The following is a 26,227-nucleotide window of genomic DNA, read 5'->3' on the forward strand; positions in this document are numbered from 1 at the left end:
GATCGAACCCACTACCTTGGCGTTACAAGCGCCGTGCTCTACCAGCTGAGCTACAGAGGACCACAAATGGCCGCTCTTCTGTATGAAGTAGTTGATGGGTTTTCAAACTGCCCTTCAAAGTGAAGCGTTTGCCACAATCTGTGCAAGGATTCTGTTATCCTGTGTGTACTTGCAAATGTCTTTTCAGAGTGGGGCACTTTTTCTTATGTTCCTTCAAATTAAACTTCAGCTTTAAAAAATGTCCACAGTCGCGGCACTGGTAAGGGAGTTGATCATGTTGGGATTTGAGGTGCTTTCTCATTAAATACGGACTGTTGAAAGTCTTGTTACACAAACAGCATTTTCTGGCTTTGGAGGTTGATGTAGAATGGGACTTTGCCTTATGTTCCCTCAAATTAAACTTCCTCTTGAAATTTTCTCCACAGTCAAGGCACTGGTAAGGGAGCTGGTCATGTTTGGAATTCAGGTGCTTTCTCATTAAATATGCACTATGGAAGGTTTCATGACACACGTGGCACGTTCTGGCTTTGGAGGATTGTATTGGAGTAGGACGAACATTAGATGTGTCTGGGCTCTGGGCTAAAGTGCGATGGGGCTGGGATGTCTCATTCTCAAAAGATGTTGTAGACATGTTATCCTCTTCTGGTTGAGCTGCCTCCTCATACCCAATCTGCTGATGTTTTTGTAAGTCCTTCTGATTTTCTAGCCAACTTGCTCTAGTATGTTTTCCTAGGTAACAACGCCTAAATTGCTGATGTCTGCTCCAACCTTGTTTCGTTTTGAACGTTTTCCCACAAGCTGAACACCGAAAAGGCTTCTCCCTTGTGTGAGTAAACATATGTCTTTTTAGGTGTTTATTTGTGATAAAGCGTTGTTGGCATAAAGTGCACGCAAATGGCCGCTCTCCTGTATGAAGGCGTTGATGGATTTTCAGACTACCCTTGCAAGTAAAACATTTGCCACAATCCGTGCAAGGAAAAGGCTGCTCTCCTGTATGTACTTGCAAATGTCTTTTCAATCGGCACAGAGATGGGAAGTCTTTACCACATGTATCACATAGATAGGTTGAAGGCTGGGGAATCTCTGTCTCATGTTCCCTTGATGCCAGATAGCTACTGCCATCTGCTGGATCAACATCCCTTTGGTGCTGGTTTGGGTTGACTCCCTCACTTGACACCCTCGAGTCTTGCTGTTGTCTCTGAACATGCTGCGGCGTTGATTGAGAAGTATTTTTTACGCACAAAGGACACTTTCTGGAGCCCAAATGAATGCCAGAATGTTTCTGTAGTTCAGATTTGCTTTGGAATGTCTCCCCGCAATCAAGGCACAGGTACGGACGAACATCATGTTGAAATTTCATATGCTTTCTCAGATTCTCTCCATTTTCAAACATTTCATTACACAAAAGACATGTTTCATAATGGTTGGCTATTTTGGAGGATTTTCCTTGAATTGTGAGAGCATTGGAGGTTGTTGGGTTCTGGGGTGTAGTGCTGAAGGACTGGGGAATCTCCATCCCATTTTCTACTATTAGAATTGTGCTGGTATCTTGGTGAGCCTCCCTAGGAGCCTGCTGTTGGTTCACCTGGTTACACCCCTTAAGCTTAGAGAGCTTAAAAGTCTTACCACACTCGCAACAAGTGAGGAGCCTCTTTGCCGCCGAGCACACCTTTTCATGTTCCAGCAAGTGAGAATTTTTGTAGAAATTTTCTCCACAGCCGATGCACTGGTAAGGGAGCAGATCATGTTTGGATTGGAGGTGCTTTCTCATTAAATGTACACTAACGAAAGTCTTGTGACACACACGGCATGTTCTGGCTTTGGACGACTGTGTTGGAGTGGGCTTATGGCACTCTTTCTGATGTTCTTTCAAATTAAACTTCTTCCTGAAGTTTTCTCCACATTGGAGGCACTGGTAAGGGAGCTGAGCATGTTTGGAATTCAGGTGCTTTTTCATTAAATGTATAGTGTCGAAAGTCTTGTGACACAAACGGCATGTTCTGGCTCTGGAAGACTCCTTTCGAGTGGAAAGGACATTGGAAGTGTCGTTGGGCTGGGATATCTTTGTCCCATCCTCAAAAGATGGCATCGACGTGTTGTCCTCTTCTAGTTGAGCTGACTCCTCAAGCACATTCTGCAGATGTTTCTGTAAGTCCTCCTGACGTTCAAAGCTTTGCAAACACTTGGTGCACTGATACGTGTGAGATCTCACGTGTTTTGTCAAATCGCTTGCTTCAATGAAATGTTTGTCACACAGAGAGCAAGAGAGGAGACTCTTCGCCACCAAGCACTTTTTTTTATGCTCCTTCAAATGAAACTTCCTTTTGAAATTTCCTCTACAGCCAGGGCACTGGTAAGGGAGTTGATCATGTTGGGTTTTGAGGTGCTTTCTCATTAAATATGGACTGTCGAAAGTCTTGTTACACAAACTGCATGTTCTGGCTTTGGAAGACTGATCTGGAGTGGGACGAATGTTGGAAGTTGTTGAGCTCGCCGCCAAGCACAATTTCTTATGTTCCTTCAAATGAAACTTCCTCTTGAAATTTTCTCCACAGTCACAGCACTGGTAAGGGAGCTGATCATGTTTGGAATTCAGGTGCTTTCTCATTAAATATGCACTATGGAAAGTTTCGTGACACACATGGCAAGTTCTGGATTTGGAAAACTCTCTTGGAGTGGGACAAACATTAGAAGTTGTTGGGCTCAGGGGTGAAGTGCCATGGGGCTTGGATATCTCTATCCCTTCCTCAAAAGATGTTGTAGACATGTTATCCTCTTCAAAAGATGCCGTAGACATGTTGTCCTCTTCTGGTTGAGCTGCCACCTCACACCCAATCTGTTGATGTTTCTGTAAATCCTCCTGATGTTCAAAGCTTTGCAAACACTGGGTACACTGGTAAGGACTCTGCTCAGTGTGAGATCTCATGTGTGCCGTCAAATCCTTTGCTCCAATGAAAGTCTTCCCACATAAAGAGCACGTTTTGACCCGCTTGCTTCTTTTAGACTGCCCCGTTACATGGGATAGGTCAGGGGCCAAAGAATACTGAGGTACACTGTCAAAAGGTTCTCTGTTCTGTCCACTGCACTCCTCTGAGTGAAAGTCCTTTATGTGGTGGTGTAGTTTCTCTTCCTCTAGGGCTCTACCTTGAGTTGAAAATGAAAAATGGTGATCTCAAAATATGGCAAAATCTAGGAGAACAAGTAAGGGTTAAACAGTTATAGATACACTGTCTGGCTTAGATATTCAAATTGCTTTACCTTTAGCAGCCATGCCAAATGTGTGACTTTTTGAACATGCACTCCAAGGTAAGAGATTGAAGGGGAAGTACTTTAAAACTTAACGTTAGATGGTTTCTCACCCTGAAAGTAGTCTATGGGCCAGGATAAACTGTAATCCATGGTTCGGTTTTCTTTAAACAGCCACTACAAACTTCAGCTAACTTTAGCCACAGCTAGCTAATAAATCAATGGGAGGGGTATGTGGTGCCTGTTATACATGATTTGGCCATTCCTTTCAACAGGCACCACAGACCCCTAACACTCCCATTCATTGTTAGCAAGCGGTGACTGAAATTAGCTGACGTTTGTAGAAAACTGAACCATTGATTACAGTTCTCCTGGCCTATAGTATACTTTCAGGGTGAGAAACCATCTGACATCACGTTGTAAAATACTGAGCTTACCTTTAACATATTATAAACGTTGAGCCAAATATCACTTTAAGAAGCAGATTCTGTATAAAATTGACACCCTGAATCATAGTTAGGATGATGATTTTCCTACCAGCTTTCCTTTTCTTGGGAGCGTCATCGTTTGAGGTTACACTGTCTTGTCTGAAAAATACAAAATTGAAGGAGCGTTAGGATTGTAATGGAACATTACCAGTTGCAAGAATTGTTTCCAGTATAATAAATTCACGAATTCTTACTCAGTCTCTGGTGGTGGCTGTCCATTGGCATTCCTCTTACTTTTTGGTGATATGACCCGTCCTGCTCTCTGTCCTTTGGATCCCACTTTTTCAATTTGAAGTCTCTTTCGTCTCAATGTTGGACTCAATGTTGGAGATGACACAGGTAACGGCATATCAGTAATGTCAAGTCGGTGCAGCAGCACTGTGGGCTGACGGAGAAGACCAGAAGTTGACAAACTAGAACGGTCCTGCACTTTCTGTTGGATGCTGTGAGGTTTTTGTATTTTTAGCCCACTGTCAGTTTGAGGTAGCCCACTGTCAGTTTGAGGTTGGTGAAAAGCTCCATCTATTTCCCACTCTTTTGCTGACTCTTTGTCAGGTGTCTTGTGTTTAAGGTTTCCCTCAGTAGTTTCCTTGTGTATACACACCTCTTCTGAATGAAGAGATGAACCTTGAATTTGTAAAGACAAAATCTCAACATTCAAATTTCCGTCTGAATGCATCCCTTCTCCTCTCTTCACGTAATCTGACTCCAACAAAGGAAGCATTTCTGAATCGTTGTCAGATGAGGCGGGGCTTTGAATGTTCATATGTTCATATGGCAAAGTTTCCTCCATGGGTTCTGATTTGATCTCTGGGTCAGTTTGGTCTGGAAAGATCACAACTGTCTTTAGAGGAGAGAGTGACAGCGATGAGAGGATGTAGTCGACCGAAGATAGAGCTGAGACAGGAAGACAAGGAAATACAAGTCAATATCAAAACATGCAAGTCAAACAAACCCTGGTTCTTCTTTTGTAGTTTTAGGGACACAAACCAATGTCTGTTTATGGCATTGATAATAAACAACCAGCAGTTATATGATATAGTAGTGAACAGTGAGTTCAAGTTTGTTTAAATTCTATGTTATACAGTGGGGAAAAAAAGTATTTAGTCAGCCACCAATTGTGCAAGTTCTCCCACTTAAAAAGATGAGAGAGGCCTGTAATTTTCATCATAGGTACACGTCAACTATGACAGACAAATTGAGGAAAAAAAATCCAGAAAATCACATTGTAGGATTGTTAATGAATTTATTTGCAAATTATGGTGGAAAATAAGTATTTGGTCACCTACAAACAAGCAAGATTTCTGGCTCTCACAGACCTGTAACTTCTTCTTTAAGAGGCTCCTCTGTCCAACACTCGTTACCTGTATTAATGGCACCTGTTTGAACTTGTTATCAGTATAAAAGACACCTGTCCACAACCTCAAACAGTCACACTCCAAACTCCACTATGGCCAAGACCGAAGAGCTGTCAAAGGACACCAGAAACAAAATTGTAGACCTGCACCAGGCTGGGAAGACTGAATCTGCAATAGGTAAGCAGCTTGGTTTGAAGAAATCAACTGTGGGAGCAATTATTAGGAAATGGAAGACATACAAGACCACTGATAATCTCCCTCGATCTGGGGCTCCACGCAAGATCTCACCCCGTGGGGTCAAAATGATCACAAGAACGGTGAGCAAAAATCCCAGAACCACACGGGGGGACCTAGTGAATGACCTGCAGAGAGCTGGGACCAAAGTAACAAAGCCTACCATCAGTAACACACTACGCCGCAAGGGACTCAAATCCTGCAGTGCAAGACGTGTCCCCCCTGCTTAAGCCAGTACATGTCCAGGCCCATCTGAAGTTTGCTAGAGTGCATTTGGATGATCCTGAAGAGGATTGGGAGAATGTCATATGGTCAGATGAAACCAAAATAGAACTTTTTGGTAAAAACTCAACTCGTCGTGTTTGGAGGATAAAGAATGCTGAGTTGCATCCAAAGAACACCATGCCTACTGTGAAGCATGGGGGTGGAAACATCATGCTTTGGGGCTGTTTTTCTGCAAAGGGACCAGGACGACTGATCTGTGTAAAGGAAAGAATGAATGGGGCCATGTATCGTGAGATTTTGAGTGAAAACCTCCTTCCATCAGCAAGGGCATTGAATATGAAACGTGGCTGGGTCTTTCAGCATGACAATGATCCCAAACACACCGCCCGGGCAACGAAGGAGTGGCTTCGTAAGAAGCATTTCAAGGTCCTGGAGTGGTCTAGCCAGTCTCCAGATCTCAACCCCATAGAAAATCTTTGGAGGGAGTTGAAAGTCTGTGTTGCCCAGCGACAGCCCCAAAACATCACTGCTCTAGAGGAGATCTGCATGGAGGAATGGGCCAAAATACCAGCAACAGTGTGTGAAAACCTTGTGAAGACTTACAGAAAAAGTTTGACCTGTGTCATTGCCAAAAAAAGGATATATAACAAAGTATTGAGAAACTTTTGTTATTGACCAAATACTTATTTTCCACCATAATTTGCAAATAAATTCATTAAAAATCCTACAATGTGATTTTCTGGATTTTTTTTTCTCATTTTGTCTGTCATAGTTGACGTGTACCTATGATGAAAATTACAGGCCTCTCTCATCTTTTTAAGTGGGAGAACTTGCACAATTGGTGGCTGACTAAATACTTTTTTTCCCCACTGTACATTAAAGCTCAGCGTAACGTAGCTCTTACCATTGGTGTCCACATATCCATATGTGTTGTTGTGGTACTGGAGAAGGGTCTTCAAAGGCTCGGGGTGACACACAAACTGCACACAGTCCTCCAGGACAGAAGGGTCAGGTAGAAACCAAGATGCAGTCTAATGGAAAGAGGAATGGCAATTGCCCCCGTTTCTATAATATCATCTGCATTAATATTTTATATAAAACCTGTCGGTTAATAGAAACATCTCTCTATGCATGTTGCATTCTACCATATTAATAGACATTAATTTGCATTTATATAATTTCAACATTTGGTTTAACCCATAGAGTTGGATAGTGGGCACATCTTTGCCATAATTGCTTCAGTGACGGCATGGATGGCGGCATTGAGGGCTACCTCCATTTTAAAGTAGCCAATTTCTTATTCTACTTCTATTAGTGTATTGACAGTCTGTAAACAAACTGAAAGGGTGCGTACTGCCACCTGGAGTATGTTATCTAAATAAGCATAAAGCCTGCCTACCCAAAGTGTAACACTGTCACCTTTGGTCCAACCCTTACCAACCGATTTGTAAAGGATCCCTTTGTACAGTGATTGTTGTATGAAAGTAGACTGATGATGGTAATAACATGTTAGCATGGTACCTGTTGAAGGGTTGGTGTTGGAAGCAGCTTCTCCAGCCTAGAAAGGAACTCCCACACCAGACTCTGCAGTGCGGAGTCATACTTGAGGCCGAATTCCTCTGAATAAACATTCTAGAAAACAAACAAGAACATTATGTCCATGCTTTTGAATTAAAACAATGATCTACAATGCAAGTGAAAGTATTCATACCGTTCACATTTTGGTAACCTTCTAAAGAAAAATGTCATGTCATGTATAATTTATCAGCTACACAGTCAGTGACAACACTGACCTGGAAGAAGTGTTCCCTCTCAACTGGGTCTTCCAGCAGACTTTGAATCAGCTTCAGGAAGTTGGATTCTGATGCCTCCACCTCTGGATCAGGAATCTACAGCAAGCATTGAACAGTCAGTCAATTTAACTAGACAATGTTAAACAACAGCAGAGTTATCAGTCTTGATATTTCACTGAGTAGCAGCACTCACCTCCTTTTCCCTATGAGTGATGACACAGGATCTCATCCTGTTCAGGTGTGGCTGGATGGTCTCGGGGTCGGCTAGGTGATCTGTACGACACAACTCCAGGACCAGCTGATGGAGTAAAAAATTCAATTTATTATTATTTACACCAACCTGCAGGTAAGAGACTATGGGTGACATTTTCGTAGTACAAAAGCAATGTGTAAATTGCTACATTTCCCATAAACCTCATCGTTTATGAGTGAAGGAAAAGCAGCCAACAAGTGCTCAGCATATGTGGGAACTCCTTCAAGACTGTTGGAAAAGCATTCCAGGTGAAGCTGGTTGAGAGAATGCCAAGAGTGTGCAAAGCTGTCATCAAGGCAAAAGGTGGCTATTTGAAGAATCTCAAATATAAAATATATTTTGATTTGTTTAACACTTTTGGTTACTACATGATTCCATATGTGTTATTTCATAGTTTTGATGTCTTCACTATTATTCTACAATGTAGAAAATAGTAAAAATAAAGAAAACCCCTTGAATGAGTAGGTGTTCTAAACCTTTTGACCGGTAGTGTATATATGTATAACTTTATGAGCTGGATTGCCTGTTATTGCAATTTGTTTATTTTCTTTTGAGCTCGTTAGCATATTTAGCTAGCAGCCTCCATAGAAATTCGCTATTACTTGTGCTAAGGTAAGACTGTTAGCGTTCTGGTAATAGACACCCAATGGTATTTGTTGCGTTTTGGCGCCCCCTTGTGTACTAAGGGTGAAAGAAGGACGGTATGACGACATGAAAAACTGGATACCGTCCAACCCTAGTTTGTAAATGGGTGAGATTGTCAGGCTGTAACAACAAAATGTGGAGTAAGTTAAGGGGTACGAATACTTTCTGAAGGCACTGTATGTAGTCTATGACTACATACAAGATGGCATAGCAGTGCGGTCGTGTTTTCTGTAGTGTCCTCATGTAAATAGCCTGTTTTTAGTTTTTTGTATTTTTCGTATATATTTCTCAATCTCACTTTCCATCCTTTAACTAAATATACTTTCCTGCAACCTTCCTCACCCAATGTGGAACGGATTCTATTATTTCTTCATACATTTTTATCCAGAACTTCTGGCTGAAACTAGCCAGCTAACTAGCTACTTGCTATTAGCCACCGTTAGCGGTCTTCACCGTTGTCCGTGGCCGTGGCCTGCACTACCTACCAGCCAGCTCTAGCCTGGACAATTATCGGCCAGGCTAGAGCTGGCTGGTAGGTAGTGCAGGCCACGGCCACGGACAATCTGCACATCGCGCTATCGAGCCAGAGCATATCGGATTTTCTGCAGGAATCACTGAATCACTGGACCTTAACACCGGATCATCGCAACTAGCTAGCTGCAACCGAATGGTTGTTGTCGTTGTTGGCTAATCACCACTGTCCTGAAGCTAACCCCAGTTAGCCTTGAGCTAGCCTCGAGCCAGGCCCATCTCCCGGCTATCTACCTCTCTGTCAACCGGACGGGACCTCCTAGTGTTGACATGGAGCCCCACCGATCCATCACGACTGGTCTGCCAACGTAATCGTCTGATGTGGTTACAACAGGCTTCCCATTGCGACGACCACGAAGATCCATCTGCTAGCCCCGGCCCGCTAGCACACGCAATCAACAGCCGTGCCTCCAGCTCGCCTGTAGCGTAGCAGCCACTGAACTGCTCCCGGACTTACTTATTGCTGTTCACTGGACCTTATGATCACTCAGCTACACAGCTGATGCCTGCTGGACTGTTCCTTTATATGGTACCCCATCCTGTTTATCTGTTTAGCCTCAGCTCAAACTTTAGTCGCCATTACCAGCTGTTGTCTTAGCTCTCTCGAATAACACCTGTGACTGCTTTATGCCTATCTCCCATGTCAATATGCCTTGCCTATTGCTGTTTCAGTTAGTTCTAACTGTACTTTTTCAATATAGAGCCCCCAGTCCTGCTCAACCTGTCTCAGATAGATCCTTTGTCCCACCCCCCACACACGCGGAGACCGGCTCAATCGGTGCCTCCAGTGATGCTATCTCTTTCATCGTTACCCAACGCTTAGGTTTACCTCCACTTTACTCATATCCTTCCATATCCTTGTCTGTACATAATGCCCTGAATCTATTCTACAACGCCCAGAAATCTGCCCCTTTTTTCTCTGTACCCAACGCACTAGAAGACCAGTTCTTAAAGCCTTTAGCCGTATCCTTATTCTACTCCTCCTCTGTTCCTCTGGTGATGTAGAGGTTAGCCCAGGCCCTGTATCCCCCAGTATCACTCCTGCTCCCCAGGCGCTATCATTTGTTGTTCTGTAATCGCAAAAGCCTTGGTTTCTTGTATGTTAACATCAGAAGCCTCCTCCCTAAGTTTGAGTTATTAACTGCGTTAGCACACTCAGCCAACCCTGATGTTCTAGCAGTGTCTGAATCCTGGCTTAGGAAGGCCACCAAAGATTCTGAAATGTCCATTCCCAACTACAACATTTTCTGTCTAGATAGAACTGCCAAAGGGGGCGGAGTTGTAATCTACTGTAGAGATAGCCTGCAGAGCTCTATCATACTATCCAGGTCTGTGCCCAAACAGTTTGAGCTTCTACTTCTAAAAATCCACCTTTCCAGAAATAAGTCTCTCACTGTTGCCGCTTGCTACAGACCCCCCTCAGCCCCCAGCTGTGCCCTGAACACCATATGTGAATTGATTGCCCCCATCTATAATAATAATAATAATAATAATAATAATAATATGCCATTTAGCAGACGCTTTTATCCAAAGCGACTTACAGTCATGTGCGCATACATGTTTTACGTATGGGTGGTCCCAGGGATGGAACCCACTACCCTGGCGTTACAAGCGCCATGCTCTACCAATTGAGCTACAGAGGACCATCTATCCTCAGAGTTCGTACTGCTTGGTGACCTAAACTGGGATATGCTTAACACCCCGGCCATCCTACAATCTAAACTAGATGCCCTCAATCTCACACAAATTATCAAGGAACCTACCAGGTACAACCCTAAATCCGTTAACATGGGCACCCTCATAGATATCATCCTGACTAATTGACCCTCTAAATACACCTCCGCTGTCTTCAACCAGGATCTCAGCAATCACTGCCTCATTGCCTGCGTCCGTAATGGGTCCGCGGTCAAACGACCACCCCTCATCACTGTCAAACGCTCCCTAAAACACTTCAGCGAGCAGGCCTTTCTAATTGACCTGGCCCGGGTATCCTGGATGGATATTGACCTCATTCCGTCAGTAGAGGATGCCTGGTTGCTCTTTAAAAGTGCTTTCCTCTCCATCTTAAATAAGCATGCCCCATTCAAAAAATTCAGAACTAAGAACAGATATAGCCCCTGGTTCACCCCAGACTTGACTGCCCTTGACCAGCACAAAAACATCCTGTGGCGTACGGCATTAGCATCGAATAGCCCCCGCGATATGCACATTTTCAGGGAATTCAGGAACCAATATACACAATCAGTTAGGAAAGCAAAGGCTAACTTTTTCAAACAGAAATTTGCATCCTGTAGCACTAACTCCAAAAGGTTTTGGGACACTGTAAAGTCCATGGAGAATAAGAGCACCTCCTCCCAGCTGCCCACTGCACTGAGGCTAGGAAACACTGCCACTACCGATAAATCTACGATAATCGAAAATTTCAACAAGCATTTTGCTACGGCTGGCCATGCTTTCCACCTGGCTACCCCTACCCACGGCCACCAGCTCTGCACCCTCCGCTGCAACTTGCCCATGCCCCCCCAGCTTCTCCTTCACACAAATTCAGATAGCTGATGTTCTGAAAGAGCTGCAAAATCTGGACCCCTACAAATCAGCTGGGCTAGACAATCTGGACCCTTTCTTTCTAAAATTAGCCGCCGAAATTGTCGCAACCCCTATCACCAGCCTGTTGAACCTCTCTTTCGTATCGTCTGAGATCCCCAGAGATTGGAAAGCTGCCGCGGTCATCCCCCTCTTCAAAGTGGGTGACACTCTAGATCCAAAATGTTACAGACCTATATCCATCCTGCCCTTCGAAAGTATTTGAAAGCCAAGTTAACAAACAGATCACCGACCATTTAGAATCCCACCGTAACTTCTCCGCAATGCAATCTGGTTTCCGAGCTGGTCATGGGTGTACCTCAGCCACGCTCAAGGTCCTAAACTATATAATAACCGCGATCGATAAAAGACAGTACTGTGCAGTCGTCTTCATTGACCTGGCCAAGGCTTTTGACTCTGTCAATCACCGCATTCTCATTGGCAGACTAAATAGCCTTGGTATCTCAAATGACTGCCTTGCCTGGTTCACCAACTACTTCAGGTCATCTATAAATCCCTTCTAGGCAAATCCCTGCCTTATCTTAGCTCATTGGTCACCATAGCAACACCCACCCGTAGTATGCGCTCCAGCAGGTATATCTCACTGGTCATCCCCAAAGCCAACACCTCCTTTGGTCGCCATTCCTTCCAGTTCTCTGCTGCAAATGACTGGAACGAACTGCAAAAATCTTTGAAGCTGGAGACACTTATCTCCCTCACTATCTTTAAGCATCAGTTGTCAGAGCAGCTTACCGATCACTGCACCTGTACACAGCCCATCTGTAATTGGCCCACCCAACTACCTCATCCCCATATTGTTATTTACATTGTTATTTATTTTGCTCATTTGCACCCCAGTATCTATATTTGCACATCATCATCTGCACATCTATCACTCCAGTGTTAATACTAAATTGTAATTATTTTGCACTATGGCCTATTTATTGCCTTACCTCCATAACTTACTACATTTGCACACACTGTATATAGATTTTCTATTGTGTTATTGACTGTACGTTTTGTTTATTCCATACGTAACTCTGTTGTTGTTGTTTTTTCCGCACTGCTTTGCTTTATCTTGGCCAGGTCGCAGTTGTAAATGAGAACTTGTTCTCAACTGGCTTACCTGGTTAAATAAAGGTGAAATAAAATACATACAAATAAAATAAAACCCCGTGTCCCATCCCTCCACTCTTTTTCCATCCGTCCCATCTCTCACCTGTGCTCGCAGCCCCATGATGAGTTGGACTCGCTCTCTGTAACTCATCAGATCAGGAACTACCTCCAACACAGTGGTGACAAACTCCTCCACCAAGCCATAGTCCATTATGTCTCTCCGCTGAACAACTTGCCACAGAGCTGCAGACACTAGACGCAGTGGAGGAACAAAAAGACGCAAAGACGACAGTGGAAGAGGTCCATCTACAGAAAGCACAAATTCATATAGTTAGCTTGATGACAAATACCTTGGAAAATACTTACTTATGTCATGACTTGCCCTCATGGGTTGAGGATCAAACATTCCTGCTAGGCAAAGGTTTGAACACCCCCTTTCCTGGTGGCAAGTTTTATGACTTAACAGCCGGTCATAAATAGTTTGCAGAAAAGGACTCCTTTTGGTCTCTAGTATGGGAAGAAAGAATTTCCCTGTGAGACAGAGGAAGTCTTCCCGCCAAGACTCCAACATCCAAAAGTGGACAATGAAACAATATTACTACTTAAAAGAATGTGGGAAATGGTCAGTGGGGATCTAAAGAATAATCATGTCATATTGTTTATTATTTTGTGATGTCATTAAGGATGGTATCAAGTAACAAAGTGTACATATTCTATCTATCAAGTTTACATCTAAATGTTGTATAAAATGTATGATTAAGTATGAGAGTACTTTGGTGAAGATAGGTATGGGATTTTAGTGTTCTAATGAGATAATAGTTTTTCATATAAACTATGCACAGTGACTAGTCACGCCCCGAGTGACATCAGAGATTGTGTAAACATGATGGAACGCCCCTTTTACCCCGAGTGCATAAAAAGCCTTGAAAAACAAATCAACCAAAGGAAGACCAGCAGACGTGAAGCGTGTGCTAAACGTTGCAAATGGTTGAAACTCTACAGACCAAGAAGCATGAAGCGTGAGCTTAACGTTACAAAATGGTTTAAAACTACAACTCCATTACCAAAGGAAGACCAGCAGACGTGAAGCGTGAGCCAAACGTTGCAAATGGTTGAATTTCTACAAGCCAAGAAAGACCAGAAAACGTGAGACGTTAGTCCACACGTTTGAAATGGAGAAACTCTGAAACTCTCAACCTCTACACGAGGTGAAGAAGACAATGCACTAGACCTTATCATTTCAGTCTGCAGCTGGCATGTATAGTCGTCTAGAGAACATTCACTAAAGACACGAGGTGGGAAGGACAATCCCTCTCAGACAACCACTGGTACATCTGAAGTATCCATTCTAACCAGCACTACGACCAGAAACTCTACCAAGGACATTGGGATCTCTGGTGGGCAAACCAGAGTCCTACATCATCAACTCAACATCAACAGCTACACGTAAATACATGTTTCATTTCTAATCCGAATGAGCGTTATTAGGGTGCATAAGTATTATGATTACTTTGAGCATAGTCTCCAAAGAACCACGATAGATTCAAACTATGTCTCTCCCTTCCACTCTGACCCTCCTTCTACCCAAGCAGTCATGCGATTGTTAGTCCAGTCCACTAGGGACCTGTTTTCATTGTATTACGTTAGTAATCAATAACCTATGTGTGTTTGTATTGTGTTATTATTTAGTTAGTTAGTAAATAAATAATTAAGCCAATTTGTGTATTGCTGATTCATCAATAAGGTTAGGGTTCTTGCAGGTTCAAGGATTATGCGACGTTCAGAATGAGACTGATAAGAGGTAATTATTTGATAAGTGACTGTTATCGATATATAACATATATTCTAAGAGTTTAATTCGGGAGATGGTATCTCGTTAAATAACTTATTCTGTGGTGCCCCAAATTCCTAATGAGTTAATTGTTACATGATTAATTTAATTGAGTGACAATTAAACATAGTTAGGTGATTCGATAAATAACAGTCATACATTAAAGTAAGTCACGACACTAATATAAAGACAATTTCATAATAATAAGCAATCTTTGTTAGATTTTTTGTTGTCAAACAAGGCTTTGAAAACATGATGTAAAGCTTGCTGGCTTCAAATAATATATTGTATTTTTCTAAAGAGGCAATCTGCAGTTCAATCAATAAAGCAGTCACCCCACCGTTGTTTGGGTAAACTGCTGAGGGATGGGGCTGGAGAAATGTAACCACTCAAATTCATGGACAAAGCTATGAATACATTAAGGTAGGAAACAACATCTCCACTTCGCTGATCCTCAACACTGGGCCCCACAAGGGTTTGTGCTCAGCCCCCTCCTGTACTCCCCGTTCACCCAAGACTGCGTAGCAATGCACGCCTCCAACTCAATCATCAAGTTTGCAGACGACACAACAGTTGTAGGCTTGATTACCAACAACGATGAGACAGCCTACAGGGAGGAGGTGAGGGCTCTCGGAGTGTGGTGTCAGGAAAATAACCTCTCACTCAACGTCAACAAAACAAAGGAGATGATCGTGGACTTCAGGAAACAGCAGAGGGAGTACCTCCCTATCTACATCGACGGGACAGCAGTGGAAGAAGGTGGAAAGTTAAGTTCCTCTGCGTACATATCACTGACAAACTGAAATTGTCCACCCACACAGACGAAGGCGCAACAGCGTCTCTCCAACCTCAGGAGGCGGAAGAAATTTTGCCTGTCACCTAAAACCCTCACGAACTTTTACACATGCACAATTGAGAGCATCCTGTCAGGCTGTATCACCGCCTGGTACGGCAACTGCACCGCCCACAACCGCAGGGCTCTCCAGAGTGTGGTGCGGTCTGCACAACGCATCACTGGGGGCAAACTACCTGCCCTCCAGGACACCTATAGCACCCGATGTCACAGGAAGGCCAAAAATATAATCAAGGCAAATACCACCCGAGCCACTGCCTGTTCACCCCGGTATCATCCAAAAGGCAAGGTCAGTACAGGTGCATCAAAGCTGGGACCCAGAGACTGAAAAACAGCTTCTATCTCAAGGCCATCAGACTGTTAAACAGCCATCACTAGCACAAAGAGGCTGCTGCCTACATACAGACTTGAAAATCACTGGCCACTTTAATAAATTGAACACAAGTCACTTTAATAATGTTTACATATCTTGCATTACCCATCTCATATGCATATACTGTATTCTATACTATCTATTGCATCTTAGCCTATGCCGCTCTGACAATGACATTGCTCATCCATATACAGCGAGGGAAAAAAGTATTTGATCCCCTGCTGATTTTGTATGTTTGCCCACTGACAAATAAATGACCAGTCTATAATTTTAATGGTAGGTTTATTTGAACAGTGAGAGACAGAATAACAACAACAAAATCCAGAAAAACGCATGTCAAAAATGTTATAAATTGATTTGCATTTTAATGAGGGAAATAAGTATTTGACCCCCTCTCAATCAGAAAGATTTCTGGCTCCCAGGTGTCTTTTATACAGGTAACGAGCTGAGATTAGGAGCACATTCTTAAAGGGAGTGCTCCTAATCTCAGTTTGTTACCTGTATAAAAGACACCTGTCCACAGAAGCAATCAATCAATCAGATTCCAAACTCTCCACCATGGTCAAGACCAAAAAACTCTCCAAGGATGTCAGGGACAAGATTGTAGACCTACACAAGGTTGGAATGGGCTACAAGACCATCGCCAAGCAGCTTGGTGAGAAGGTGACAACAGTTGGTGTGATTATTCGCAAATGGAAGAAACACCAAAATAACTGTCAATCTCCCTCGGCCTGGGGCTCCATGCAAGATCTCACCTCGTGGAGTTGCAATGATCATGAGAACGGTGAGGAATCAGCCCAGAACTACACGGGAGGATCTTGTCAATGCTCTCAAGGCAGCTGGGACCATAGTCACCAAGAAAACAATTGGTAACACACTACGCCGTGAAGGACTGAAATCCTGCAGCGCCCGCAAGGTCCCCCTGCTCAAGAAAGCACATATACAGGCCCGTCTGAAGTTTGCCAATGAACATTGATTCCTTACAGACTACAAAGGGAAGCACAGCCGCGAGCTGCCCAGTGACACAAGCCTACCAGACGAGCTAAACCACTTCTATGCTCGCTTCGAGGCAAGCAACACTGAAGCATGCATGAGAGCACCAGCTGTTCCGGATGACTATGTGATCACGCTCTCCGTAGCCGATGTGAGTAAGACTTTTAAGCAGGTCAACATTCACAAGGCCGCAGGGCCAGACGGATTACCAGGACGTGTACTCCGAGCATGTGCTGACCAACTGGCAAGTGTCTTCACTGACATTTTCAACATGTCCCTGACTGAGTCTGTAATACCAACATGTTTCAAGCAGACCACCATAGTCCCCGTGCCCAAGGACTCTAAGATAACCTGCCTAAATGACTACCGACCCGTAGCACTGACGTCTGTAGCCATGAAGTGCTTTGAAAGGCTGGTCATGGCTCACATCAACAGCATTATCCCAGAAACCCTAGACCCACTCCAATTTGCATACCGCCCCAACAGATCCACAGATGATGCAATCTCTATTGCACTCCACACTGCCCTTTCCCACCTGGACAAGAGGAACACCTACGTGAGAATGCTATTCATTGACTACAGCTCAGCATTCAACACCATAGTGCCCTCTAAGCTCATCACTAAGCTAAGGATCCTGGGACTAAACACCTCCCTCTGCAACTGGATCCTGGACTTCCTGACGGGCCGCCCCCAGGTGGTAAGGGTAGGTAACAACACATCTGCCACACTGATCCTCAACACGGGGGCCCCTCAGGGGTGCGTGCTCAGTCCCCTCCTGTACTCTCTGTTCACCCATGACTGCATGGCCAGGCACGACTCCAACACCATCATTAAGTTTGCCGACGACACAACAGTGGTAGGCCTGATCACCGACAACGATGAGACAGCCTATAGGGGAGGAGGTCAGAGATCTGGCCGTGTGGTGCCAGGACAACAACCTCTCCCTCAACGTGACCAAGACAAAGGAGATGATTGTGGACTACAGGAAAAAAAAGAGGACTGAGCACGCCCCCATTCTCATCGACGGGGCTGTAGTGGAACAGGTTGAGAGCTTCAAGTTCCTTGGTGTCCACATCACCAACGAACTATCATGGTCCAAACACACCAAGACAGTCGTGAAGAGGGCACGACAAAGCCTATTCCCCCTCAGGAGACTAAAAAGATTTGGCATGGGTCCTCAGATCCTCAAAAATTATACAGCTGCACCATCGAGAGCATCCTGACTGGTTGCATCACCGCCTGGTATGGCAACTGCTTGGCCTCCGACCGCAAGGCACTACAGAGGGTAGTGCGTACGGCCCAGTACATCACTGGGGCAAAGCTTCCTGCCATCCAGGACCTCTATAACAGGCGGTGTCAGAGGAAGGCCCTCAAAATTGTCAAAGACTCCAGCCACCCTAGTCATAGACTGTTCTCTCTGCTACCGCACGGCAAGCGGTACCGGAGTGCCAAGTCTAGGTCCAAAAGACTTCTCAACAGCTTCTACCCACAAGCCATAAGACTCCTGAACAGCTAATCATGGCTACCCGGACTATTTGCACTGCCCCCCCACCCCATCCTTTTTACGCTGCTGCTACTCTGTTAATTATTTATGCATAGTCACTTTAACTCTACCCACATGTACATATTACTTCAACTACCTCAACTAGCCGGTGCCCCCGCACATTGACTCTGCACCGGTACCCCCCTGTATATATAGCCTCCCTACTGTCACTTTATTTTTACTTCTGCTCTTTTTTTTCTCAATACTTTTTTTTTGTTGTTGTTGTTTTATTTTTACTTTTTTTGTTTAAAATAAATGCACTGTTGGTTAAGGGCTGTAAGTAAGCATTTCAATGTAATGTCTGCACCTGTTGTATTCGGCGCATGTGACCAATAAAATTTGATTTGATTTGATTTGAACATTTGAATGATTCAGAGGAAAACTGGGTGAAAGTGTTGTGGTCAGATGAGACCAAAATCGAGCTCTTTGGCATCAACTCAACTCGCCGTGTTTGGAGGAGGAGGAATACTGCCTATGACCCCAAGAACACCATCCCCACCGTCAAACATGGAGGTGGAAACATTATGCTTTGGGCGTGTTTTTCTGCTAAGGGGACAGGACAACTTCACCGCATCAAAGGGACGATGGACAGGGCCATGTACCGTCAAATCCTGGGTGAGAACCTCCTTCCCTCAGCCAGGGCATTGAAAATGGGTCATGGATGGGTATTCCAGCATGACAATGACCCAAAACACACGGCCAAGGCAACAAAGGAGTGGCTCAAGCAGAAGCACATAAAGGTCCTGGAGTGGCCTAGCCAGTTGCCAAACGTCAGCCTCGAAACCTTAATTACTTGGAGAAGATCTGCAAAGAGGAGTGGGACAAAATCCCTCCTGAGATGTGTCCAAACCTGGTGGCCAACTACAAGAAACGTCTGACCTCTGTGATTACCAACAAGGGTTTTGCCACCAAGTACTAAGTCATGTTTTGCAGAGGGGTCAAATACTTATTTCCCTCATTAAAATGCAAATCAATTTATAACATTTTTGACATGTGTTTTTCTGGATTTTGTTGTTGTTATTCTGTCTCTCACTGTTCAAATAAACCTACCATTAAAATGATAGACTGATCATGTCTTTGTCAGTGGGCAAACGTACAAAATCAGCAGGGGATCAAATACTTTTTTCCCTCACTGTATTTATATATTCTTATTCCATTCCTTTACTTTGATTTGTGTGTACTAGATATTTGTTGTGGAACTGTTAGATATTACTCGCTAGATATTGCTGCACTGTCAGAACTAGAAACACAAGCATTTCGCTACACTCGCAATAACATCTGCTAACCATGTGTATGTGACCAATACATTTGATTTGATTTCCATGACAAAATAAGTTTTAACCATGTTTTGCGGCTTTACAGTATTTGTTTACAATTACATTGTTTACAAACAAACAAGTAAAACAAGCTTATATTTTGGGTTCTGGTGGGGTACGACAGTTGATCTAAGCTCATGAGGCACACATTATATTCTTCAAGAAGTCGGTTCAATTATTTGAATTCCATTTCGTTCAGGTTTTTTTTAGCTCAATGCACAGTTTCTCTCGCGATAAATCAGATACAGCCTGAACTGTGTGGTGTAGTAGGGAGTTGTAGTTTCCAACAGGCCAACAATATTCTACATAGTTTAGCACATACAATGTGGTAATTAACTACAATGACCATTATCCATTGCGCATCTACTTGTCCTGTCTGTGTTTCTTTTACACCTGCTACGGAAAAGACCAGAATGTGTGATCGTGAGGGAATATAGAGAGCAGCTGTTGCTTCGCGAGGTATCTCTACCTGAAAATACATGATCAAAGTGATTGACAGTTGGTATTCAGCAGTCATAAAAGTGTGCCTTATTTACTTTGAAGAACTACAAAATAGTGATTATGTCAGACAGCATAGGCAGCGGCTCTATAGAGATAAGATGATGACTTGGAATGAAATTATAGTCATCAAATAAAACAAATATAATATACACAACTTAAATATTTTAGTAAAGTAATGTGAATAAATGATGGTTAATAAGTGATAAGCAGTCACTACCATCATGATACTTTATTAATTGTTTTATTCTGTGTTTTTTATTTTTATTTTATTTCACCTTTATTTAACCAGGTAAGCCAGTTGAGAACAAGTTCTCATTTACAACTGCGACCTGGCCAAGATAAAGCAAAGCAGTGCGATAAAAACAACAACACAGAGTTACATATGGGGTAAAAAAACATAAAGTCAAAAAATACAACAGAAAATATATATACAGTGTGTGCAAATGTAGCAAGTTATGGAGGTAAGGCAATAAATAGGCTATAGTGCAAAATAATTACAATTAGTATTAACACTGGAACGCTAGATGTGCAAGAGATTATGTGCAAATAGAGATACTGGGGTGCAAAAGAGCAAAATAAATAACAATATAGGGATGAGGTAGTTGGGTGGGCTAATTTCAGATGGGCTGTGTACAGGTGCAGTGATCGGTAAGGTGCTCTGACAACTGATGCTTAAAGTTAGTGAGGGAGATAAGAGTCTCCAGCTTCAGAGATTTTTGCAATTCGTTCCAGTCATTGGCAGCAGAGAACTGGAAGGAATGGCGGCCAAAAGAGGTGTTGGCTTTGGGAATGACCAGTGAGATATACCTGCTGGAGCGCAGACTACGGGTGGGTGCTGCTATGGTGACCAATGAGCTAAGATAAGGCGGGGATTTGCCTAGCAGTGATTTATAGATGGCCTGGAGCCAGTGGGTTTGACGACGAACATGTAGTGAGGACCAGCCAACAAGAGCGTACAGGTCACAGTGGTGGGTAGTGTATGGGGCTTTGTAGACAAAACGGATGGCACTGTGATAGACTACATCCAATTTGCTGAGTAGAGTGTTGGAGGCTATTTTGTAAATGACATCGCCGAAGTCAAGGATCGGTAGGATAGTCAGTTTTACGAGGGCATGTTCGGCAGCATGAGTGAAGGAGGCTTTGTTGCGAAATAGGAAACCGATTCTAGATTTAACTTTGGATTGGAGATTCTTAATGTGAGTCTGGAAGGAGAGTTTACAGTCTAACCAGACACCTAGGTATTTGTAGTTGTCCACATACTCTAGGTCAGACCCGTCGAGAGTGGTGATTCTAGTCGGGTGGGCGGGTGCCAGCAGCGTTCGATTGAAGAGCATGCATTTAGTTTTACTAGTGTTTAAGAGCAGTTGGAGGCTACTGAAGGAGTGTTGTATGGCATTGAAGCTCGTTTGGAGGTTTGTTAACACAGTGTCCAATGAAGGGCCAGATGTATACAAAATGGTGTCGTCTGCGTAGAGGTGGATCTGAGAGTCACCAGCAGCAAGAGCGACATCATTGATATACACGGAGAAAAGAGTCGGCCCAAGAATTGAACCCTGTGGCACCCCCATAGAGACTGCCATAGGTCCAGACAACAGGCCCTCCGATTTGACACACTGAACTCTATCTGAGAAGTAGTTGGTGAACCAGACGAGGCAGTCATTTGAGAAACCAAGGCTATTTAGTCTGCCAATAAGAATGCGGTGGTTGACAGAGTCGAAAGCCTTGGCCAGGTCGATGAAGACGGCTGCACAGTACTGTCTATTATCGATCGCGGTTATAATATCGTTTAGGACCTTGAGCGTGGCTGAAGTGCACCCATGACCAGCTCGGAAACCGGATTGCATAGCGGAGAAGCTACGGTGGGATTCGAAATGGTCGGTGATCTGTTTGTTAACTTGGCTTTCAAATACTTTCGAAAGATGTTGTTACAGCATTCAACCAAAATCGAACACAGTGATTATTTTTTAATAATCGGACCGACATCAAAAAGCACTAAATCGCTCAGCACTATTAATTTAAAAGTCTAGAAATATAGAAATCACAGATTTCCCCTTAAATACTCTTCGACGTAAAGTCCCCTGTTTAGGGAACCTACGTGGTTCTGGTACCGGTTCCGACCGACATGGCTCACATTGAGTGGTAGCCCTGAGTCTCACGGACACAGGAGTATGTCTCTTCTGGCTGTATGAAGCAGGATATGAAATCTGACACCACTTGAAGCTCGGATGTCCCTCCTACCATTTAATTTGCTCTTTCGACTGTCCAACTCCTGGCTGAACCCTACGTCACAGCCACTAACAACGCATATGCCTGGAATCCTTACATCGTAACGCAGCAGGAGAGAGTGGTTTTGTTGCTGTAGAACATTCAGAGATTGATTAATTAGGACTGTCCCCGACAAAAAAAAAATCTTGGGTCGACCGAAAGCCGTCTGTTCTTTCGACCAATCGATTGCTCTAAACTTTTAAACGTGTATTTTTCCATATAAAATCAACTATATGCATTGAGCTTGTCTGATGCTTTAAGCTTATGGTTTGATGCCTTCAGAGGGCGCTAGAGACCTAGATAACCAGAAAAAAAAGAAATACGTAACCTGACTATTCTCCTCCCGCTCCTGCTGGCTTTCGCAGATTCTGCCATTACTCTCCTGAAGTTGCCGGTAATAGGCTACACGAGGAGTCGGCAACCTTTCTTATGTGGAATGCCAAGTTATCTTACAATTTCTACCGATCTGCGTGCCAGTTATGGTTTTCATATGCACATTTTCATGAAACAGTTTCAATTAATTTCGAATAATGTCTTCATATCTCAAAATCACTGTCATGTGGTTAATCAAAATTATATCCAAATCTAAATGAAAATGATCAACCTAAAAAGTAACTTCTATTGCCATTGACAACTATATGTAAAAAATAGCCTACATAAAGCCAAAAAATTAAAACATTGCAGCCTGCAGGTAGAAAATATCCTGATAAAAATATCCTGTAAATCACATTGGCTACACATGTCCTGTCTGCAACGAACTTGAAACATTGTATCAACTATTAACTTGGGTCAGGCCAGAAGCTTGCACTAGCGAACTTGCAACATTGTGCTGGAAAGATTTTTCAAATATATTGAGGAACTATTGTAATTCTCAATGGATGTAAATACAGACTTCACATGCTTGCTGTTTGAGGTGAAGAAAACTTTACTTTGATAAGCTCCACAGGTCATTAGTGGTGGTGCGTTAAGCCAATCAGAAATACTATCAGATCCCCAAATGGGCACATTTATATGCCTACATTTGCACGCAGGCCAGGTAGCCTATAGGCCTACTTTAATGCGTGCGCGTCCTTACTCAACATTGACAGGAGCGCTCCAAACAAAAGACAATTACTAAATTGACAGAACTCGTAAATGGAATTAAATAAACCTAAACTTGTTTCTCACAAGTGTAGCATAGGCTGTGCACTCTGCAAACAATGTGTCCACTCCGACAATGAGAACAGGAAGACTGGAATAATAATATTGAATGCATTAAAATAAATGACCGTAACCAAAGTAACAAACATTGTAGATTAGAAATTATAGGAATTACGGTAAATGTACTACTGGTGATATATGAAATGGGAAATTGATATACACTAACAATCAAACGCAAACAATTCACACAATGAAGTTATTAACAAATAAATGTGCACAAATTGGCGGGAGAGAGCTCATTCTGTAGAAAGAAGTGCATTGTGCATCTGGGCGCATGTTCAATCCAACGTCTGCATTGGCCATTTCATACTTCTTGCGCTTCACAGAGCAGTGGAGAGCTGTTGTCAAGGAAGTGAGTTTGTGTTTATACAGGATGTACCGCCCCCACCTACTGTCAACCAATCATGTCAATGCGGAGCTATACAGAGCCCTCGGTATTGTTACAAAATTTGGGAGACGCATGGCGATGCAGCACAGAGCTTGATTTGGCCTCTGCATGCCTCTGGAGGCTCCACAATTGTGTCACACCCTCCATATGGAGCCTCCGACCACATTTTAGAATCAAGCATAACTTGGCTTTTAGTCTAGGCCTCCGCAATGGATTAGTTCACTGAGATGGGCGCAAATATATATATATATATATATTTGTTAATGCTTGACTAAAACAATCTCGGTCGACCAACAGCCTAACGACCAAACAATCGGCGAGTTGACTAATTGGGGTCAGCCCTACGATTTATAGCCAGTAATCTAAAATAATTCATTGATTTGAAACAAAAAACACTGTTTGTCATAGACAGACAAGATTAATATGAGATGAAAGGCGAGTTCCTAACGAGTTCAGGAAGCCAAGCTAGAGCTCTGTGAGGTGTTCACAGCGATGGGGGCAGATGTTTTGATCTAGAGACCTTTTGAAAATATGCACATTTTTTTCTAACACTAAATATACAAATATGTATTTTACAGTTATAAGGAAGGTGAAATCTTATAGTTAGTCTTTTTATAAATTGATTATACTATATTTAGAAAATATATAAGTATTTTCAAGCCATATTCATACAGTTTTGTTGAATAGGAAATACATCATATAAAATATTTTATATTTTCATATTTGTACTGTGTACTTGAGCTTGTGTCCTCACAAGTGACTACACCTCAGCAATTTATAACAATTTTTACCAGAAAGGTGAGATTTGAACCTTTCTTGGAGTATGCAGCATTACTAGTTATTGTTTATGGCCCTCATGATAAATCATTACTTTTGGCGATTACGTTGATTACAATAGGTTTTAATAATATTGTACTACAGATAATTCATGGAAATAAAGTGATAGCTATTTGCATCTGCAATTTTGCTCGATTGTTTTGTTGGTGTTTTGTGCCTAGCAAAGATTATGGGTTAGCTGACGTCACGAAAACGATGTGCGCGCTTACATGGGGCAGAAGTCAGCCTGTTGTGATTCTGGAATGGCCAAACTGCTAGCAAGAATGACAAGTACGATAACGTTAATAATATCAGTGTTTAATTGCATCCCTTGCCTAGCTAGCTAATTCCAGAGAGGATCATTCAATAACTTTGCTCACATGGCTGGCAACTAGCTAACGTACTAGCCAATAAATCAGCTAGCTAGCTAACGTTAGTCTTTGGTAAAATCTCTGCAGAGGAGGCGACTGCGATAACTGCTTTTATTTACCTTCTTCCTTAAGATGTTTTTGCATGTCGAGCTCCCAGTGTTAGCTGTAGTGTATTACTTAACTGGCTTTTTGGAAATAAAAACGAAGCTTCATTTGCTAACGCCACTCCAGAGTTTACAAATATAAAACAGGAAGAAACTGTTACTTCTTCTTTGAGATTGGGTTGGCGGGTCGCATCCAACTTTTAATGTGCATACACCGCCATCTACTGTAAAGAGTATGAGGCCAGTCATGCCTACTTAAATTAAATTATCTTCATTAGTCCTGTTCCTCTAAGAAAGTGAAATGGAGCCCAAGACACCACTTCCCTCCCCCCACTACACCACCCAAAACCACAACCCTGTCCAGCCTCTCTAACCCTTTCACACAATCTCTCCCTATCTACGTCATACAGTTCACAAAATATCAACACATGCTCCACCGTTTCCTCCACTAAACACTCATCACACAGACCTGTTTCATGTCTCCCTATCATCCATAACGTGGCATTCAAACCTGTGTGCCCAAACCGTAGTCTACTCCACACAACTCCCTCTCTCCTACATCCCATACTCCCCACCTCTTCACATTTACATTTACATTTACGTCATTTAGCAGACACTCTTATCCAGAGCGACTTACAAATTGGTGCATTCACCTTTTTATTTTTATTTTTTATTTCACCTTTATTTAACCAGGTAAACCAGTTGAGAACAAGTTCTCATTTACAACTGCGACCTGGCCAAGATAAAGCAAAGCAGTGCGATAAAAAACAACAACACAGAGTTACATATGGGGTAAAACAAAACAAAGTCAAAAATACAACAGAAATACATATAATATACAGTGTGCAAATTTAGCAAGTTATGGAGGTAAGGCAATAAAATAGGCTATAGTGCAAAATAATTACAATTTAGTATTAACACTGGAATGATGTGCAAGAGATGATGTGCAAATAGAGATACTGGGGTACAAATGAGCAAAATAAATAACAATATAGGGATGAGGTAGTTGGGCGGGCTAATTTCAGATGGGCTGTGTACAGGTGCAGTGATCGGTAAGGTGCTCTGACAACTGATGCTTAAAGTTAGTGAGGGAGATAAGTGTCTCCAGCTTCAGAGATTTTTGCAATTTGTTCCAGTCATTGGCAGCAGAGAACTGGAAGGAATTGCGGCCAAAGGAGGTGTTGGCTTTGGGGATGACCAG

At 42.9% G+C, this 26,227-nt stretch overlaps 1 protein-coding gene across 2 annotated transcripts; it reads right to left on the reverse strand.

The window, feature by feature from the left end:
* LOC121558852 (zinc finger protein 208-like) lies at positions 1–25,154 on the reverse strand. 2 transcript variants are annotated; one of them, XM_041872232.1, is made up of 9 exons: positions 25,042–25,154; positions 12,576–12,778; positions 7,538–7,642; positions 7,345–7,440; positions 7,073–7,183; positions 6,456–6,582; positions 3,929–4,631; positions 3,784–3,833; positions 1–3,144 (listed from the first exon to the last, which is right to left on the reverse strand). In XM_041872232.1, the coding sequence occupies exons 1-9, from the start codon at positions 25,064–25,066 to the stop codon at positions 155–157; spliced, it is 4,410 nt and encodes a 1,469-aa protein (XP_041728166.1). In that variant the 5' UTR covers positions 25,067–25,154; the 3' UTR covers positions 1–154. The 2 variants fall into 2 exon arrangements, with proteins under 2 accessions (XP_041728166.1, XP_041728196.1); XM_041872262.1 differs by lacking the exon at positions 1–3,144 and having other exon boundaries at positions 3,415–3,833.
* Between the last annotated feature and the right edge of the window lie 1,073 nt (positions 25,155–26,227).

The sequence above is a fragment of the Coregonus clupeaformis genome, chromosome 1 (genome assembly GCF_020615455.1).
Source record: "Coregonus clupeaformis isolate EN_2021a chromosome 1, ASM2061545v1, whole genome shotgun sequence".
Classification (NCBI taxonomy): domain Eukaryota; kingdom Metazoa; phylum Chordata; class Actinopteri; order Salmoniformes; family Salmonidae; genus Coregonus; species Coregonus clupeaformis.

Coding starts and splice junctions, on each gene's coding strand:
- LOC121558852 (XM_041872232.1), bottom strand. CDS start 25,066: ATGCAAAAACATCTTAAGGAAGAAG. Junction 6,583..7,072: donor CAACACCAACCCTTCAACAG/GTACCATGCTAA, acceptor TCTTTCCATTAG/ACTGCATCTTGGTTTCTACC. Junction 3,834..3,928: donor CAGCCACCACCAGAGACTGA/GTAAGAATTCGT, acceptor TGTATTTTTCAG/ACAAGACAGTGTAACCTCAA.